General features: G+C 38.3%; 1 protein-coding gene and 2 gene segments (V, D, J or C); all 3 read left to right on the plus strand.

Annotated features, from left to right (window-relative positions):
- Positions 1–21074, plus strand: part of LOC121464736 — a 994671-nt gene that overhangs the window by 920452 nt on the left and 53145 nt on the right.
- Positions 1–21074, plus strand: part of LOC121464737 (immunoglobulin lambda-1 light chain-like) — an 840936-nt gene that overhangs the window by 770186 nt on the left and 49676 nt on the right. The gene's annotated exons all lie outside the window — the stretch shown is intronic.
- LOC121464740 lies at positions 8273–8749 on the plus strand. The segment is given in 2 exon segments: positions 8273–8315; positions 8427–8749. Coding segments are annotated over 2 exon segments (366 nt in total).

The following is a 21074-nucleotide window of genomic DNA, read 5'->3' on the forward strand; positions in this document are numbered from 1 at the left end:
AGTAAAACGTATAATTTACAAACAGAGCACTATACCTTTATTTTTATTGGGATTGACATAAGTGACCTGTCCATGCACCTCTTCCACTTGGGAGTTACATTTACCTGTTAACAAATGGAAACTCACTTTCTTTAATAAATTGTTTTACAACACCAAAGGGGCCACAATCCCTATGGAGAAAAGGTCCTGATATGTTGAAACTGTTTGGTAACTATAAGAATGTCCTGTGTGATGTTTTGCAAGATCAAAGGTAAATAAATATCTTCCAGCCTGGAGCAGGTGTAAAATGACTGCAATCTTTGTCCTTAAATCCCCTAGCCTCTTTTGTCTTTCCCAGGAAGGGGGGCCTATTCTAGAGGACTCACTGTACTCTTAATTCATTTAATACTTTGGTGATTTGTAACATTCCTCCATGCACTATTTCAGAAAATTTAGATTATGAATAAATAAAAGATATAGCCAAAGCAATTGACTTACCAGTTAAAGTAGTTCTAGATTTTATAAAAATACACTTCAGAATGAAGGAAAGATTTGTCACTATGCTGTTACAGTATATTTACACAATATAATAAATTCTTTGATATAGCACAGTTTATGTGTTCAAACTACTTATAAGTAGTATTATTTTGGGACAGTTGCATAATTTTAAAGTATTTTGGGTGGTTGGAGAGAAGGTTCAGTGGTTAAGAGAACAGACTGATCTTACAGTAGACTCAAAGTCAATCCATTGGATTTATTTAGGGTAGTTTATCACTGCCTTTAATTTCAGCTCCTGTGAATCCAACAGTACTTTCGTGTGTGTGTGTGTGTGTGTGTGTGTGTGTGTGTGTGTGTGTGTGTGTATTTGGACATGAACACACAATTTATAATAAACAAATCAAAGCAAAAACAGTGTGAAACTTTTTTTTTGGTAATCTATAATTGGGGAATGGACACTTATTACTGAAGATATTTGGAGATAAATATTCATTGTCCAGCAGGGGGCAGTAGATACTTCTCAGAAACTGACAAGTCCCAAAGTTAACTACTAACTCAAATTTATTCTCTTTAGACAAATTCACATGCAGAATTAGAGTTTACAACTCAACAGGTGTTTCCTCAAGCTGCCCTTTCCTCCCTGGGAGTAGAATTGTACCCTGGGTTGAAGAGATGTAATTTAGTGGTGATGGTGATAGTAAAAGACTCATACTGCAGCAAGTCACCATTTCCCAATACCAGGAAAACCGCAGAGTCGAGCAGCATTTGTGGATCCTGGGATCTCTTGAGATTAAAAGCAGGACCTGGATGCCTGTCTTATCCCTCCATCTTTCCTTCTTTTCTTTCAAATTTCGTGAAGATTAAAAAGGTTTCTGGAATGAACCTTCTCATTCCTTACATCATTTCTAAATCTAATAATCATTTCTTTCAGAGTCTCCCCCCCCCCAATCTGTACTGATGCTGAGGTATAAGGGTCTCTAGCAGTTACTGATTGTATCTTTCTGCACTGGTTCCAGGAATAGCCTGGTCAAGCCTCTTGGCTCTGGTTCACCTAACAATTAACAATTATTCTCTCTTCTGTCACTTGTTAACCTTAAATATGATCTTATTCTGGTGCTTTTGGGTTACAAGACTGAATAGAGTGCTGAAGGCTACTACATGCTACACCACAGTTGTGCTCATCATAGTGAGACACAGATGGAAAAGTAAATTATAAATGTACATTTGCCTGAGCCAGTGTATAGGCTCTGTCCTGTGATAATGAGATTCCATGGCCAGGAACTGTTGCCATCCTAATGTTAAGTTTCCACAAAGAAGAAGGTAAAGGGAATCACTTTCCTTCATTTGTGTCCTAGTTAGAATAAAAAGTGCAAATATTCTTCAACTGTTGCAGTAGATAATAAAAAAATAAAACCAAAAGTAAAATTTGAATTCCTCCCATAGATTTATTTGCTTATATGACTAGGGTCAACAGGTCTCTAGAGAGAAATATTCTCTGTGATGTTTTTCTACAATTAAATCAAAGTGGAGTAACAGTACATTCACATTTTATAACTATTGGTATATTTTCTTTCGTTTGAAGAAAATAAAATTCATTGTATAGTTTTTGCAAACTATGAAATTATATATTATTATTCTAATATACAATGATATAAATATACAACATATGACATATAACATACACTATTATTAAATATAACATATTATATAACATAATTATTATATAAATATATGTTATATCATATAAAACAATATAATCAATATACTGTGTATATAATAAATATACAAACTGTATGATATGTGAATATTATATATAACATTATAGTAATATATATATAACATTACTATAATGTTATATATATATATATATATAATAATTCCTTTTCTGACATTAGATTAACATTTTTCCAATTTGGGAAGATGTGGGGATGTGATAAATCTGAGTACCATTGTATATAATCTCATTATAAGATTTTAAGTACTTCTCCATTTGTGTTTCATCAAATGAGCTCATACTGAAGCAAAGTGAGTCCCTGCACTTTCCTAAGATGGCTCTGGGAACACAGAGAAGTAATATTGGATTGATATGAAGACATAGGCACATAAAGGACTTTGTTGCTGCTGACCAATGATAACCGATGATTGTTCACAAACAACAGGGACAAGGACAGAAGAGATGCCATAGGGTGCTTAGCTCAGTGTGTCCATTTGCAAATCTGTCCTCCAGAAATTAGAATGTGATCACACAAGTCAGACGTTTAATCCTCTGTTTATATGTTGGTATGTTGTTTCTGCCATCTAAAGGAACTAAGAAACATGGCAATAATCTGTAAAGTATATCTGAATTTCGGCACATTTCTTTAATCTTTACTGACATTTTATTCTTTTTTTAATTAATTAATTTACTAAAGATTTCTGCCTCCTCCCCACCACCTCCTCCCATTTCCCTCCCCCTCCCCAAACCAACTCCCCCTCCCTCATCAGCCCAAAGAGCAGTCAGGGTTCACTGCCTGTGGGAAGTCCAAGGACCTCCCACCTCCTTCCAGGTCTAGTAAGGTGAGCATCCAAACAGCCTAGGTTCCCACAAAGCCAGTACGTGCAGTAGGATCAAAACCCAGTGCCATTGTTCTTGACTACTCAGCAGTCCTCATTGTCCGCTATGTTCAGCAAGTCCAGTTTTATCCTATGCCTTTTCAGACCCAGTCGAGCTGGCTTTGGTGAGTTCCCAATAGAACATCCCCATTGTCTCAGTGTGTGGGTGCACCCCTCGTGGTCCTGAGTTCCTTACTCGTGCTCTCTCTCCTTCTCCTCCTTATTTGGACCTTGGGATTTCAGTCTGGTGCTCCAATGTGGGACTCTGTCTTTGTCTCCTTTCATTGCCTGATGAAGGTTAATATTCAGGAGGATGCCTATATGTTTTTCTTTGGGTTCTCCTCCTTATTTAGCTTCTCTAGGATCACGAATTCTAGGCTCAATGTCATTTATTTATGGCTAGAAACCAATTATGAGTGGGTACATCCCATGTTCCTCTTTTTGGGTCTGAGTTACCTCACTAAGGATAGTGTTTTCTATTTCCGTCCATTTGCATGCAAAATTCAAGAAGTCCTTGTTTTTTACTGCTGAGTAGTACTTTACTATGTATATATTCCATACTTTTTTCATCCATTCTTCCATTGAAGGGCATCTAGGTTGTTTCCAGGTTCTGGCTATTACAAATAATGCTGCTATGAACATAGTTGAGCATATAATTTTGTTGTATGATAGGGCCTCTCTTGGATATATTCCCAAGAGTGGTATTGCTGGGTCCAGGGGTAGGTTGATCCCGAATTTCCTGAGAAACCACCACACTGCTTTCCAAAGTGGTTGCACAAGTTTGCATTCTCACCAGCAATGGATGAGTGTACCCCTTACTCCACAAACTCTCCAGCAAAGGAGGATCTTCTGGAGGCATTACCATCCCTGACTTCAAACTCTGTTACAGCACTACAGTAGTGAAAACAGCTTGGTATTGGCATAAAAACAGAGAAGTCGACAAATGGAATCAAATAGAAGACCTGAACATTAACCCACAAACCTATGAACACCTGATTTTCGATAAAGGAGCTAAAAGTATACAATGGAAAAAAAGAGAGCATCTTCAACAAATTGTGCTGGCATAACTGGATGTCAATCTGTAGAAGAATGAAAATAGATCCATATCTATCACCATACACAAAACGTAAGTCCAAATGGATTAAAGACCTCAATATCAGTCCGAACACGCTGAACCTTATAGAAGAAAAAGTGGGAAGTACTTTACAACATATGGGCACAGGAGACCACTTCCTACATATAACCCCAGCAACACAGACATTAAGGGCAACATTGAATAAATGGGACCTCCTAAGACTGAGAAGCTTCTTCTGCAAAGCAAAGGACACTGTCACTAAGACAAAAAGGCAACCCACTGACTGGGAGAAGATCTTTACCAACCCTGCAACTGACAAAGGTCTGATCTCCAAAATATATAAAGAACTCAAGAAACTAGACTGTAAAATGCTAATCAACCTAATTATAAAATGGGGTAGTGAGCTGAACAGAGAATTCTCAACAGGAGTTTAAATAACCAAAAGACACTTAAGGTCATGCTCAACTTCCTTAGCAATTTGGGAAATACAAATCAAGACAACTTTAAGATACCATCTTGGCTACCCACACACTGCGACAATGGGGATGTTCTATTGGGAACGCACCACGGCCAGCTGGCCCAGGTCTGAAAAAGCATGGGATCAAACCGGACTTGCTGAACATAGCTGACAATGAGGACTACTGAGAACTCAAGAACAATGGCAATGGGTTTTTGATCCTACTGCACTGTACTGGCATTGTGGGAGCCTAGGCAGTTTGGATGCTCACCTTACTAGACCTGGATGGAGGTGGGTGGTCCTTGGACTTCCCACAGGGCAGGGAACCCTGATTGCTCTTTGGGCTGACGAGGGAGGGGGACTTCATCGGGGAATGGGGAGGGAAATGGGAGGCGGTGGCGGGGAGGAGGCAGAAATCTTTAATAAATAAACAAATTTTAAAAAGATACCATCTTACACCTGTCAGAATGGCTAAAATCAAAAACACCAATGACAGCCTTTGCTGACATTTTATTCTTAAAGATATTGATACACTTCTTGCTTTATGGCTCATATTCCTTGCTTTAGATTGCAACTAAACTCTAACATTGAACAATTTTCAGTCTTAAGTTATAAACACATGTCTCCTCTTTCAATATTTTAGTACTTTTAGCAAGGACACAGTAGTGCAGCTTTTAGAAGATACCTTTTCCAATGGCATCCACCTGTGAATGTGAGATCACACAAGTATTACCTTGTTATTAGAAACTCAAATTTTCATACTTGGTGAATTTTGTGACACTGAGGGACAAGCCTATCATTTTTCATTTTCAGTAGGAAACCTTAAGGAAGCTAATCCTGTCATATAATGTACAGGCTGGGAGTCAGGAAGTTGTTTTCTTCCATGTGGTGGTAGGAAGCAGCAAACAGAAGAAGAAAAAGTTTGTAACATGAACCTCTATAGTTTGTAGCCTATGTTAGTTCAATACTTATTAAACCTCAACAAGCACATGAATTCTGTATCTGCGGGTCTGAATTGGGGTCTGGCATCCTTCACTTGTGGAGTCCTCCTTCCCAAGTAACTCACATCAATATTTGAATGTCAATAATACCAAAGAAGTGCCTAATATAAAATCAAAACCATAGGCAGACAGAAAAGAGTAGCAAAATAGTCATGAAATAATCAAAATATTTTAAAAATATGTGTTTATTTATTTAATTAATTGATATTTGATTAGTGATTGAATGTGTATATGTGTGTGTGTAAATACAACAGCATGAATGTTACAAGAACAGTACAACTTGTGTAAGTTGACTAATTCAAGAATCAACTCCCATTGTGAGACTTGACGAGCATCATCATGTACTGATCAATCTTGCTGTTTCAAATGTTCTGAATAGCACACAATGTACATATACAACCAGATATTACAGAATCTTAGCTTTTTTCTTTTGTTTCCTTCCTTTATCCTTCCCTCCCTTCTTCTGTCTCTCCCTCCCTTCTTCCTTTCTTTCTTTCTTTTTTCTTTCTTTCACTCATTCTTTCTTTCTTCTAATTGTTTTTGCCAATATTTTGTCTTCAAGTTTTTTTTAATTTTTAAAAATTTATTTCAGACAATATATTTTGATCATATTCTTCCCTTCCCCAAACTCTCCCCAGATCCTTCCAGCTCCCTAGCCACCCAACTTCATGTTCTTTCTTTTTCAATCTAAAATGACAGAAAAATCACCGAAAAACAAAGCAACAAAATGTATGCAGCGTAATAACCAGGCTAGCATAATAAGAAACAGCAAATTTTAATGAAGGGATAGCTTACAACACCAGGGATCCAGCGATGGGCAGGAAATACAAAAAGGGCCGGCGGGGCTCATGCCCGCCAGATTTATATGTAAACATTAGCCCGACGCGAACACGCCCCTCATTGGGCTGGGCTTCCCCTACAACAAAAAAAATAAAAAACAAAAAAAAATGGACTAAGTAAAATGAGAAAATCATTCAGACAAAATAAAACCAAACAAAAAGCCCACACACATAGACGAGCATACACACACACATACACAAACACCACAGTGTCTGTTTACTGTTGACTGACTACCCCTGACTATGAGGCCTGTCCTGGAGTGTGTTTGATATTTCAGTGACATTTGACTGGAGATAACTTATTTTTCCTTTTCATAGTTATATATTACAAATAAATTCACAGCTAATGTTATGACTATTTGTCTTCTTCTATTTCTCGGTGCTAGGATTTTGTCTGATTTGAATGTGTGCTGGTATTTTGTGCTTGCTTTCATAGTTTTTATGACTTTACATGTGACTCAGTCCTGTTGTGTCTGGAAGATGCTGTTTCTTTGGAGTCATCCATCATATCTGGCTCTTAAGCACTTTCCACACACCTCCTCATCTGCATATTCCCTGAGCATGGTGGATAGGGATTTGACAAGAAAAACCCAGTTAGATTGTTTCTTTAACTGTGTATAAGTTAAAGGAAACTCGAGCAAACCCACATGGTTCTGACATTCCTCTTGCTTCTTCACAATATACTGTGTGACTTCTTTTATCATGATTTAATTTTTGCCTCCTATTTAGAGTTGTTCCCTTTTCTTAATTTCCATGCCCCTAAAGCCCTGCCAGTTAAATATAGTATTTTGATATTAAATAATTAGGAGGTTTCCATGAGTGTCTTTAAAACCATCACACAGTCATTTTTCATCAATACATTCAAATTCATACTAAAGTACAAATACAGGCCCTCTGCATTCTTCCCCCGACTTTTTTCTTTATATTTTTTGGTATGGCAATGTAATTTTCAATTTTTTTATTTATAATGCACCAAGAGAGTCATGCAGTATATTTGTTATCCTAAATACTAATATACATCAATGTGCTTCTATGGGTCATTCTGCTGGGGAACTAAGTACATAGAATAAGCCTGGCAACTTGAGCATTCTGAGAAGGGGCTCATGGTGTAATTTTCCCTGTCCTCAGCATAGGTAGGAAAAGCACTTAATAAAGACAGCATTATAAATTAACATTTACAACTTTGGTTCTCAAATTTCCTAATGTGTTGAGGCTTTAATACACTTTTATACTTTGTGGTGACTCCCAACCATAAAATTACTCATTGCTATTTCATAACTGTAATTTTCTACTATTACTTATCATAATATAATATATAATCAACAGAATATCTTGTATATGACCTTTGTCCTGTGGGGCCCATAAGACATAGGGTAAGAACACTGGTCTACATAGTGTTCCCACTGGGGAAAAAAAAGGTATTAAAGTCAGCTTCTGAGGAGGTTAATATTTCTGACCTTAATCAGAAAGTGCTTAGTAGTCAAAGCCTTGGGAAAGTACGGTGCTCACAGACATGAAAGACCTAAACCTGCTCAGTGGGGTCCATAGGTTTCCACCGAAGGATCTGGAGACTAGAGGCTGAGAATACAAGCATCTATCTCTTTGTGACTGTTCATGATTCAATAGGCCCAGCAGCTGGGGCTACTGTGATCTTTTGGTCAACCTCAGGAAGAAAGTGACACCCAGATTTTGATGGCACAAGCACCTAAGAAGGAATTTCCTTGACCAAGACAAATTTGCATATTTGCATGAAGGGCCCTCTGAGTTCTCTGAGAGGATAAGAGAGACCCACACCATGTCTGTCTCAGCAGAGATTAGTGGTGTCTGCACCATGGCCTGGATTCCTCTCTTCTTCTTCCTCCTTCATTGTACAGGTAAGAAGAGTTATCTGCACTCTGAGGCCAATACAGGCAAACCAGCTGACGTAAAGGTATATTCTCCCCACTTCTCTCACCCCAGGAGGTAATGTGTTTCTCTATTTCCAGCGACCTTCTCTCAACCTGTGCTGACTCAGTCACCCTCAGCCTCGGCCTCCCTGGGAGCCTCAGTCAAACTCACCTGCACCTTGAGTAGTCAGCACAGCACCTACACCATTGACTGGTACCAGCAACAGCCAGACAAGGCTCCTAAGTATGTGATGTGGCTTAGTAGTAATGGAAACCATGGAAAGGGAGATGGGATCCCTGATCGCTTCTCTGGCTCCAGCTCTGGGGCTCATCGTTACTTAAGCATCTCCAACATTCAGCCTGAAGACGAAGCTGACTATATCTGTGGTGTAGGTTATAGCATTGGAGGACAATTCGGGTGAGCACAGTGAACCAGATAAATGAGGAAGCAAAACAGGAAATATTTTCCACTCTTGCTATCTAGGCTACTTTTTTTTCTAGTACTTTGTGTTTCTTCACTATTCCCCTAGAGCTCACCTCCCTATCAAGGGATTAACTGTACACTGCATTAGTTACTTTTCTATTACTTATATAAAACCACACAACAAGGGAAACTCATAAAAGGACGAGTTCATAGGGAAATTATGGTTCTTTCAGGATAAGAAAGTCACAGAGAGGGAACAAGATTGGAAGTTCAAGGTTCACATCTCAATCATCAAACAGGGGGAGGGGTGTGGTACAGGGCTTTGAAAGTTCAAAGTTCACCCAAAGTAATTTAGTTGTCTACAATCCTTCACTTCCTAAACTTACCCAAATAGCACCACTAGTTTGGGACCAAGTAGTCAAATCCCAGAACCTATGGGGGAATTCTCACTCAAACCACCTCTTTCACCATGCAACTGAGCTCCATGCTGGCTTATCTCAAATAGCATGCCTTCTTTCCCATCTTACTTTTCCTCCTCTGGGCAGCTGTAAAGATTTACAGTTTGCCTACTCTCAGTTCTTTGTACTGTTTTAATGTCTGATGAAATTGTCTTCAAGCTTCAAAAATCACCTTGGAGGCAGAAGGAGATTAAAGGAGAAGGGAAGACGGAGAGAGAAGGACAAGTGGTAAGTGGGGAAGGAGAGAGAGACAGAGTGTCAAAGACAGGGAAGGAAAAGGGAAAGAAGAAGAAATATAATGAGACAGAGAAGAGGGAAATAGAGACAGAGAGAAAATCCTCAACATAAAATATTTGGTTGTATCTGATGTCATTCAAAGAGTTTTCTAGGTAATCACCAACAACTGGATCTATGGAATATAGAACACAGAGGGAAGAGAGAATATACCAGAACAAAGATGGCAATCTATTTGTACCACAATAGTTTATATCCATTAAGTATTAGGCAAGAAGCATTAGCTCATCATGACACACACACTTGAGAATGATTAGCAGCAGTCTATGTTCTTTCCCATGCCAGATACTTTATTGCTAGCATAATATCCTCTGTCCTGTCTTACTCAACATATCACTTCCAGTTATTTTCTTTCTTAACCTAACTCAACCTCAAACCTACCTAAAGCCAATGATCAGGTAAAAAAATTCTAGAAATGACTCTGGAATTTCTATCAGATTTTGAAAATTTGGTTATTCTTCTCTTCTCTCTAAATGCTCGTGAGATTCTCAGGCTATTGGGATAAAAATACAAAGTGTCTTTTTGGAATGACTATTTTTGGATGACCATGCTCACCAAATCTCTTTTCTTACTACATGTAGAAATCAAGACCAAATCAAATCTGTAATGTGTAGGACTGACACACAGGAAGAGAGGTGTATGTTCATAAGCTATAGTTCTCTCATAAAATGGGCTGGCAAAAGAATGAAAGGCCTGGAAGAGGATCAGGGTGAGCTGAAGGGCCTCATAAAGCTGAAAACTGGGATTTCATCACCACGGAGTGCACAACTTTCTTCCTGATTCTCCCCATTTACCACCCAAGTCACTGCATTGCTAGTGTGAAGCTCTCCTCATTCTGAAATCACCCCTTAATCCTTAATGCTTCCCAATTATAATGTAGGCTTTAAAGAAGCAAAGATTCCCCTAGTGTCTTCCATATCAGCTACTGGGAAGTTCATGGAGTAAGATTCAGTAAATGTTCACATTATTTTTCTTAGAAGACTTTTGCTCAAAAAGGATTGAGATCATTCACTTGTTTATGTAAATAACATTTCCCCATACAGCAAAGGCACCAAAAATGAATAAATGATCTGATAAATACTGAGCCCTGGATCCAGAAAGGAAATGGCCTTGGACAGAATCTATGTCCTTCCTGGAGAGAATCAGGATAGAGAGCCACCAATTCCTCAAACTCTCCATCTTTGCAAAGACGAAGTAAACTGTTTTTGGACAGACAAGGTCTGCTGTGTTACTTAAAGTAACTGATATTATAAATCAGAATGTGGAAAATAACATAAGCACCAAGTTAAACTTTGTATTGCTGTTATCAAGAGAAAAGAGGAATTGATACAATAGCATAGAAGTAGTTAATAGATCCTCTCATTTCAAAGACATATATTGTTATTATGTATTGCATATCCAACATACAAAGATTGCTTTTATTTTCTTTGTCTCTAGAATTTTATCATTTATTATTTCACTTATTTATTTATGTATGTATTGAGCAATCATCTCAGAATGTGGACTAGACTGTCATCATACAGAAACTGACCTAATGTTAGGGTACTGGGATTAGAGGCATGAGCTATTCTACATGGTACTTCTATTTTAGATATACAATTTAATTTTTCATTTTTGTTGATGTTATAATGTCAACATATCCCCTTCTCTTTCCTTCCTCAAAACCCTCCCAGATACCCTTACTTGTTCTCTGTCTAATTCATTGACTCTTTTTGTACTAAATGCCATTATACTGAAATCATATGTGCATGTATATATATGAATGCAAATATATATGTATATAAATATATAGATATAAATAAATGTGTGTGTATGTACACATATATGCACACACACATATATATTTTTAAAGATAGCATGATCAGTCTTAAGAAAGTTAATTATATGACTGTTTTCATGGCTGAGCATTTGTTATCAAATAACCAATTGATGAACTCTTCCCTGTGAAGCACTGTTTCTTTTCCTTTCAGTATTGCTTAGGTGTCTGCTGTTTTATTGGGGTTGAGGTGTCCTAGACTCTCCCCACTCACTGTGGCAGGTCTATTCCTGTCATCCTTGTTCACCTCTCATTTAGAGAGTAATGTGGTGAGACTTTTCAGTGTAATTTCTGACATTCACAGGAAATCCAATCTTATAGAAAACTCTCTGATTTTATATATATACACACATACATATATATATATATATATATATATACATACAAGCACACCCTATATAGTGCACACACACACTATATATATATATATGTGTGTGTGTGTGTGTGTGTGTGTGTGTGTGTGTGTGTGTGTGTTGCATGTTTCTTAGTGTAGGCATCTGTTTGTGAGTGCCAGAGCTCTGGACCTCGAATTACAGGAGATTTTTGACTGACACCTGGATGCTGGGAACTCTAGGAGGTAACTGCTTAGGATTACCTGGTTTCCTGGGGATAATGTGGTGGTTTCAAGCAAAGTTGGGTCCATTGGCATGGGATCATGGAGTTTCTCTCAAAATGTGAACAGAGAAGTGACCTTAGGCAGGAGAGGTAAGGTAGATAGATACCTGACTACTGGAGTTTCTGGACCAGTAGGTTGTGGTTGAGGAGAAATGACCTCCTGTTAAAGGAATTAAAAATGGCTTAGGCCTATAGGAAAGCATGGGGTTGAAGAGAAGTTGAATAGGGCAATGAGGAAAAGAAAAGGCGAACATATCCTGAGTTCTACATAGAGCTTGGTGAGCTGTTGTTTGATAAGTTCATTGGCCCTCTCAATCTTTCCCAAAGATTGTTGGCAGCAGGGGATATTTTCCAGGAAAATATTTAGTTTCCAGGAAAAGTTGAGGGCTTCAGAAAAGATATTCAATGACTTTGGATGTGAAGTCTGTGCTGTTTTACTTTTAGATGAACTGTTTCTCATGTAGGTATCACAGTATTAGAATGCATTGGTATGTTTACAATTATGCTTCCAGAGACAGCATATTAAAAGTGGAGAGGGATTCAGGTAAGAGATAATCAGATTTTCTCCATCTAAATAGTCTTCAGATTTCCAGAACTACATATAAAATGTTCCCTTTTCTGCAAATGGTAATTTCATAGAAATACTACCAAGTAAAATGTATATGTTACAAAGTAACATCCATATACAACACCAAAGGGGGCAGCAATTTTTATTGAGAAAGGGTCCTGATGTGTGGAAACTGTTTGGTAAACATAAGAATGCCCTGTGTGATGTTTTGCAAGATTAATAATAATATTGTAAAGACCTTCCAGCCTGCAGCAGGTGTGACAGGACTGCAGCCTCTGTCTTTAAATCCCCCTCCCTCCTTTGTCTTTCCCAGGCAGGAGCCTATACTAGAGGACTCACTGTACCCTTAATTTATTTAATAAACATTGGTGATTTGTAACTTTCCTACATGATCTATTTAAAAAATAAAATAAGAGTATGGCTAAGTAGAAGATATCCAAAGTAATTGACTTACCAATTAAAATAGTTCTAAGCTTTATAAAAATATGCTTCAGAATGAAGGGAAGATTTGTCACTATGTTGTTACAGTATATATACACAATACAATAGATTCATTCATATAGCACAGTTTATGTGTTCAAACTACTTCTAAGTAATATTATTTTTGGAGAGTTGCATAATTTTAAAGCATTTTGGGTGGTTGGAGGAGAAAGTTCAGTGGTTAAGAGCACAGACAGGTCTTACAGTAGATTCAAGTTCATCCCTTGGACTTACGTAAAGTGGTTTATCACTGGCTTTAATTTCAGCATCTGTGAATCCAACAACACTGGCCTCTGTGTATGTCTATCTTTGTGTGTTTGTGTGTGTATGTTGTCTGTCTGTCTGTGAGTTTGCACATGCACACATAATTTAAAATAAATATAAATCAAAAACATGAAAAGTCTGAAACTTATTGTTTTCAGGCATCTATAATTGGGTAATGGAAACTTATTACTGAAAATATTTAGAAGAAAGTATTTATAGTCCATCAGGAGACACTGTATACATCTCAGAAAATGACAAGTCCCGAAGTTAAGTATTAATTTGAATTTATCTCCTGGGCCAAATTCATACCCAGAATTAAAAATTAAAGCACAGCAGGTGTTTCTTCAGAGCTGCTTCACCCTCTCTGGGAGTAGAATTGTGCCCTGGGCTGAAGAGATGTAATTTAGTGGTGATAGTGACAGCAAAAGACTCATATTGCAGCAAATCACTATTTCCCCAATACCCAGACAACTCCAGAGACCAGCAGCATCTGTGTTCTGGGATCTCAGGAGAGTTAAAGCAGGACCTAGATGCCTGTCTCATCCCTCCATCTTTCCTCCATCTCTGTCAAGTGTCATGGAGATTACAAAGGTCTGCCTTTAAAATGACTCCTCTCATTTTTTTTTTGCATCATTTCTAAATCTAACAGCTATTTCTTTCAGGGTCTTCTCCACAAGCTATACTGATGCTTAGGAATGAGGGTCTCTAGCAGTTATTGATTGTCTCTTTCCACACTGGTTCCAGAAGTAGCCTGGCCAAGCCTCTAGACTCTGATTACCCTAACAATTAACAGGCAAAAACACTTTTCTGTCACTTTTTATTTTAAATATAATCTTGTTCTGGGGCTTTAGGGTTACAAGCCTGAAGACAGTGCTGAAGACTACTGCATGCTGCACTATAGTGGTGCTCATCACAGTGAGACACAAATGAAGAAGCAAGAACAAATGTGTATAATGGGATTCTATGACCAGGCACTGTTGCCTTCCTAATGTTATGTTTCTACTACAGAAAGGTTAAGGAAAGCAAATTCTCTTCATTTGTGCCCTAATTAAAATTAAAAAGTGGAGGGCACTGGGACAGGGTGCTGAGGGCAACAGGGTGGGCAGGAATTGCTTTGCTTCAATAGCCTGCCTTCAGCAAGGTAGGCCTTTTGTCAGCGAGGTTCCTGGCCAGCAAGGGAACCTGATCCTGTTCCTGGGGAACTTCAGAGTGGTGAGTGTGTTCTTCACCTGCGGCAGGAGCCCGAAAACAGGGCAAGGACATTCCCCGACCCCCTTCACTCCCTGATCATTCAGCAGGGGCTGATCCCCTCTGCTGGGGACTCTCTCTCCCTAACCCATCCCAGTTTGCACCCAGGAAGCCCCTCCCTTCCACAGGGCCACGGGATCTGCCAGCTCAGCCTGTTTGGGTGCTGGGACTGGGTACTGAGGGCAACGGGGTGGGCGGGAAATGCTTTGCTTCAATAGCCTGCCTGCAGCAAGATAGGCCTTCTGTCAGCAATGTCCCTGGCCAGCAAGGGAACCTGATCCTGTTCCATAAGATCCATTGGATAGCATTTGAAGGAAGAGATGGGCAGGCGCCAAGGCAAGAATTCCTCCACCAATCTGAAAAACAACATGAAAATACCAGAACCCAGTGATCTTACAACAGAAGGTTTTAAAACACCCTAATCCAGAAGAAGGGGAAAAATTGACACTATGAACGTGATAGAGTCCCTTAAACAGCATGTAAAAAATGCCCTGATAGAAATGGATAAGAAGTATAACAAAATGTTTGAAGAAATGAATAAATGCATAAATGATACCCGGGGAAAACAAGAAAAACAATCAAACAGGTAATGGAAACAGTTCAAGAATTGAAAACTGAAATGAAGGCAAGGAAGAAAACACAAACCTAGGGCCGACTGGATATGGAAACTCTAGGTCAGTGAACAGAGACTACAGAAACAAGCATAACTAATAGAATACAAGAGATAGAAGAAAGAATGTCAGACTCTGAAGACACCATAGAGAAAATAAACACACTGATCAAAGAAAACAGCAAATCCAACAAATTCTCATCACAAAACATTCAGGAAATAAGAGACACAATAAAAAGACCAAACCTAAGAATAATAGGAATAGAAAAAGGAGAATTACAGCTCAAAGGCCCAGAAAATATATTTAACAAAATTATGGAAGAAAACTTTCCCAACATAAAGAAAGATATTCCTTTGAATATTCAAGAAGCATACAGAACACCAAACAGACTGGATCAAAGAAAAACATCCCCTCACCATATAATAATCAAAACACAAAATATACAGATTAAAGAAAGAATATTAAGAGCTGCAAAGGAAAAGGGGAAAGTAACTTATAAAGGTAAACCGATCAGACTTACACTGGACTTCTCTATGGAAACCATGAAAGCCAGAAGGTCCTGGCTAGAGGTACTGCAGAAGCTAAGAGACCATGGATGCAAACCCAAACTACTATACCCAGCGAAGCTAATGTTCACTATCAATGGAGAAAACAAGACATTCCAGGATAAGAACAAATTTAAACAATACGTAGCCACAAATTCAGCCTTACAGAAGGTAATAGAAGGAAAATCACAACCCAAGGAATCCAACATTGCCAACACTGCCTATAATAACTCAGACATCTAGCAACCCTTCACCAGCACAACTCAAAGAAGGGAAACACATAAACTCTATTACAAAAAAAAAAGAAACAACTGGAGTCAACAACCACTGGTCATTAATATCATTTAATATCAATGGACTCAACTCACGTATAAAAAGGCACAGGCTAAGAGATTGGATACGAAAACAGGATCCAACATTCTTCTGTTTCTTGTAACCTCAACCACAAAGACAGACATCTACTCAGAGTAAAGGGTTGGGAAAAGTTTTTTCAAGCAAATGGACCTAAGAAACAAGCAGGTGTGGCCATACTAATTTCTAACAAATCTAACTCCAAACTAAAATCAATCAGAAGATATAGAGATGGTCATTTTATACTCATAACAGGAACATTCCACCCAAATAGGAAAGAATGTACTTTCTTCTCTGCAGCTCATGGAACCTTCTAGAAAATTGACCACATTCTCGGTAACACAGCAAACCTCCACAGATACAAAAAATATTTAGTGACCACCTGTGTCTTATTGCATCATCATGGATTAAAGTTAGAATTTAACAACAAGAAATCCCCAGAAAGCCGACAAACTCATGGAAATTGAACAGTCAACTACTGAACCACACCTGGGTCAAGGAAGAAATAAAGAAAGAAACTAAAGTCTTCCTTGACTTTAATGAAAATAAAGAGACAACATACTCAAACCTATGGGTTACCATGTATAAAGTGTATTGCTATGTAAAAGTGATGACTATGCAAAATCAAATCTTGTGTATATAGTGCTGAGGGGGATAAGAATAATCTCCTATGATCTTTGAACAGTGGGTTCAAGGCTCTCACTGTTACTAAACAAAGTTCATAGAAATACCTATTCTTTGTAAGATGCTGTCTTGTCTTATGCTCTAAGTGTTTTCTAACTCCAGTAAATTGCCAGGAAGCACATTTTAATAATATTTATGAGTGTAGGGGCTTGTATACTCATGATAAAATAATAGAAACAGTCAATGGCTTAACATTTTCCTTGAATGCATGTGAATTAATCCATATTGCTCCTGACACCCCTTCATTACTTAATAAGTCTTCCCAGAGATTTTAAAGGAAGGATAATGCAACCACCATAGAATTATGTGACATTTCTATGTTGGCATTGAGCCCTTTCTTTGTCCACACTGAGGCCATCTTTAAAATCTCACTTTATGCTTAAAATAACCAATGAAATCACAAGACATAGCACATGAAAGATAGAAACAACAAACAACCAAAACTCCACAAAATTCCTAAAAAGGAATCATATTCTGAGAATATAAGTGCATCAATTTTTGTATAGTATTTCAGTGAGAAAGCCAGAATTATTAGAGTTATTTTCCCAGAGAAACCCCTGAAACCTAAATTGCAGAGCAGAATCATACTTCAAGGCCTAAAAGCTGTTAGGGGAATTTGTTATATCACAAACCTGAGACATTAGGTCCTGCTTATAGTTATGAGGCTCTGATCTGTTTATCCACCTTTCTCAGTCTTTACATAGACTGGTATAGCTTCTTTCTTTATCTCTCTTTTTGGTTCTTTCATTACGAGATAAACAGGGTCCACAGCCTACCTTTTTCTTATACTTAGGGCTTTTTCACTATTCCCCTAACTTACCTCCCTATCAAGTGGCTTATTGTTCACTGTATTAGTTACTTTTCTATTGCTGAGATAAAACCCCAATAGGAAAGGAAATTCTTAGAGGCAGCATTCATCATGGGATCATGGTTCCTGAGGGATGAGGATACATGATGCTGGGGAAGTCACAGTCTGGGAACAGGATCAGACACTCGGGAATCACATCTCAAATGTTAAGCAGGAAGATGGGTATGGCGCAAGACTTTGAATGGTCAAAACTCAACCCAAGTGACATAGTAGGTAGTCCACAATACTGCACTTCCTAAACTTACCAAAACTGCACAACTAACTTTCACCAAGGGGTCAAATGCAGAAACATATAAGGGACATTCTCATTCATTCAAATCACCAAGTCCATGATGGAACTGAGCTCCATGCTGGCTTGTCTCAAATAGCACATCATCTTGTCTTTCCTATCTTTCTTTTCCTCCTCTGGGCAACTGCAATGACTTACAGTTTGCCTTCTCTCAAGTCTCTGAACTTTTTTTTTTTTTTTTTTTGAAATCTGATGAAATTGTCCCCAGTTTCAAATGCATTTAGGAGGGGAGAATTCTATTAGAGAATAAGGAGAGAGGGAGAGGAAAATATAAGAGGAAAGTGGGAGGGAGAAGGACAGAAAAACTGACAAGGACAGGGAGAAGAAAGTGAAATGAGGAAGAGAGAGTGTGTGAGGCAGAGAAAAGAGAAGTAGGGATAGATGTATGGAGAGAATGCTCATCATTAAATTTTTGGATGTGTGTGATGTCATGCAATAAGTTACTAAGTAATCAGCAACAACTGAAGTAAGGGAATACAGGACACAGAGGAGGGACAGATCATACCAAAATGAAGATGGCAATCTGTTCACACCATGACACTATGTATCCATGAAGTATTAAGAAATAGACATTAGCTTATCATCATACCCACACAATTGAGAATGAACAGCAGCAGTCATCGTCTTCCCATAACTTTTTTATTTCATCAGCAGTAAAAGGCACTATAATCTCTGCTGGGTCTATACCTGCTAATTGATGAAGTCACAATTTACCTTTTATAATTAATTCAGAAGTATTTTTCACATAAGTTTTTAATTTTTTACTTGGTTTATATGACAAAACATTCCATTCTAAGATAATATCGTCCCTCTGCATTAAAATTCCTGTAGGAGAAATTCTAGAAGGCAATATGACTAGAATACAGTTAAGATTTGGATTCACCCTATCCATATGTGCCTCCTGTAATTTCTCCTCAACAACCGTAAATTTCTTTTCCACTTCAGGAGCTAATTCTCTGGGACTATTCAAGTCTTTATCACCATCTAAGGTTTTGTTTAAATGAAATATTAGATAAGGTGTCATAGACTGGAAATGTCTCCTAATGAGCTTTGAACATCATTAAATGTTAGTAACCAGAGGTGCTAAGGAGTTCCATCTAGACAGGTGAGTGTGTGCTATCCAGGTGTGGATTGTCCCAGAGAGAGCACAAATCCCCCTCCCCCAGATCCTGCTGCAGGGCTGTTTTTCTTACACACGACCCAGCCCCCAGGCCCCCCCAAGCCGGCCCTGTAGTCTGCTAGGTCCTTTGCTCAAGAATAGTTTTCCACTCCTACACTAAGGCTACCCACCCAGAGTGGTAAGAACCTGCCTACCAGGCAGACCTCAAGGTCCCCTGCAAGGAAGCCAGGGCACATTCAGCTTGTGCTGCAGGGTCTCCTGTGCTCTACTGTACCCTGCCCTGTCTACCACGTTCTTCGTTTTGTCCCCAGCACATTGGGCTACCAGGCATACCTGTTTAGGTGCTGAGGAATTCCATCTGGATGGGAACGGTTCCTGTTTCTATTCTGAGGAGATACACCCAGAGAGTCAGTCACAGCAAAGACTGGACCAAGACACAAGGCCTCTCCTGGCTCCATTTGAAGGAAGAGATGGGCAGGCGCCAATGCAAGAATTCCTCCAACAACCTGAAAGGCAACATCACCAGAATCCAGGGATCCCAAAACAAGAAGAATTGTACAACCTATTCCAGAAGAATTAGAAGAAATCAACTCAAAAGTGAATTATATGAAACTATTAGAGGACCTTAAACAGGAGGTGAAAAACTGCCACAAACAATTAGAAATTACAAACAAAAAGGTAGAGGAAGTAAATAAATTGCTCTAAGATACCCAAGAAAACAAGAAAAAGCAATCAAACAGGTAAGGGAAGTGGTTCAAGACTTAAAGAATAAAATGGAAGTAACGAAGAAAACACAAACCGAGGGAAGGATGGAGATGGAAAATCTGGGTAAACGAACAAGCACTACAAACAGATTACAAGAGATAGAAGAAAGATTGTCAGACACTGAAGATACCATAGAGAAAATAAATATGATCATTTCATTAGATGCTGAAAAAGCTTTTGATACAATTCAACATCCTTTTATGAACAAGGTCTTAGAGAGATTAGGGATACAAGGGTCATACCTAACTATAATAAAAGCTATTTATAGCAAGCTGACAGCTAACATCAAATTAAATGGAGAGAAACTCAAAGCCATCCCACTAAAATCAGGAACACGACAAGGCTGTCCACTCTCTCCATACCTCTTGTCAAATAGATCTTTCACTTCCTTGGTCAGAGTTACCCCAAGATATTTTATGCTATTTGTGTCTATAGTGAAAGGTGAGGCTTCTCAGATTTCCCTCTCTGCTTCCTTATTCTTAATGTATAAGAAGGCAACTGATTTTTTGGAGTTGATCTTGTATCCTGCCACGCTACTAAAGGTGTTTATCAGCGGTAAAAGTTCTTTGGTGGAGTTTTGGGGGTCGCTTATGTACACTATCATATCATCTGCAAATAATGAAAGTTTAACTTCTTCTTTTCCAATAAGAATCCCCTTGATCCACTTATGTTGTCTTATTGCTATTACTAGAACTTCAAGCACTATATTGAAGAGGTATGGAGAGAGTGGACATCCTTGTTGTGTTCCTGATTTTAGTGGGGTGGCTTTGAGTTTTTCTCCGTTTAATTTAATATTAGTTGTCTGCTTGCTGTAAATAGCTTTTATTATATTTAGGTATGACCCTTGTATCCCTAATCTCTCCAAGACTTTTATCATAAAGGGATGTTGAATTTTGTCAAATGCTTTTTCAGCATCCAATGAAATGATCATATGGTTTTTTTCTTTCAGTTACTTTATATGGTGGATTACATTGATAGATTTTCATATGTTGAACCAGCCCTGAATCTCTGGGATGAAGCCTACTTGATCATAATGGATAATTTTCTAATGTGTTCTTGGATTCGGTTTGCCAGTATTTTATTGAGAATCTTTGCGTCGATATTCATGAGCAAGATAGGCCTGTAATTCTCTTTCTTGGTTTGGTCTTTGTGTGGTTTTGGTATCAGGGTAACTGTAGCTTCATAAAAGGAATTTGGCAATCACTCTTCTGTTTCTATATTGTGAAATGCATTAAGGAGTATAGGTATTAGCTCTTCTTGGAAGTTCTGGTAGAATTCCGCATTGAAACCATCTGGTCCTGGGCTTTTTTTGGAAGGTAGATTTTTGATAACAGTTTTTAGTTCTTT

The sequence above is a fragment of the Microtus oregoni genome, unplaced genomic scaffold (assembly GCF_018167655.1).
Source record: "Microtus oregoni isolate MIOR12 unplaced genomic scaffold, Mior012 000029F_ref0000214, whole genome shotgun sequence".
Classification (NCBI taxonomy): domain Eukaryota; kingdom Metazoa; phylum Chordata; class Mammalia; order Rodentia; family Cricetidae; genus Microtus; species Microtus oregoni.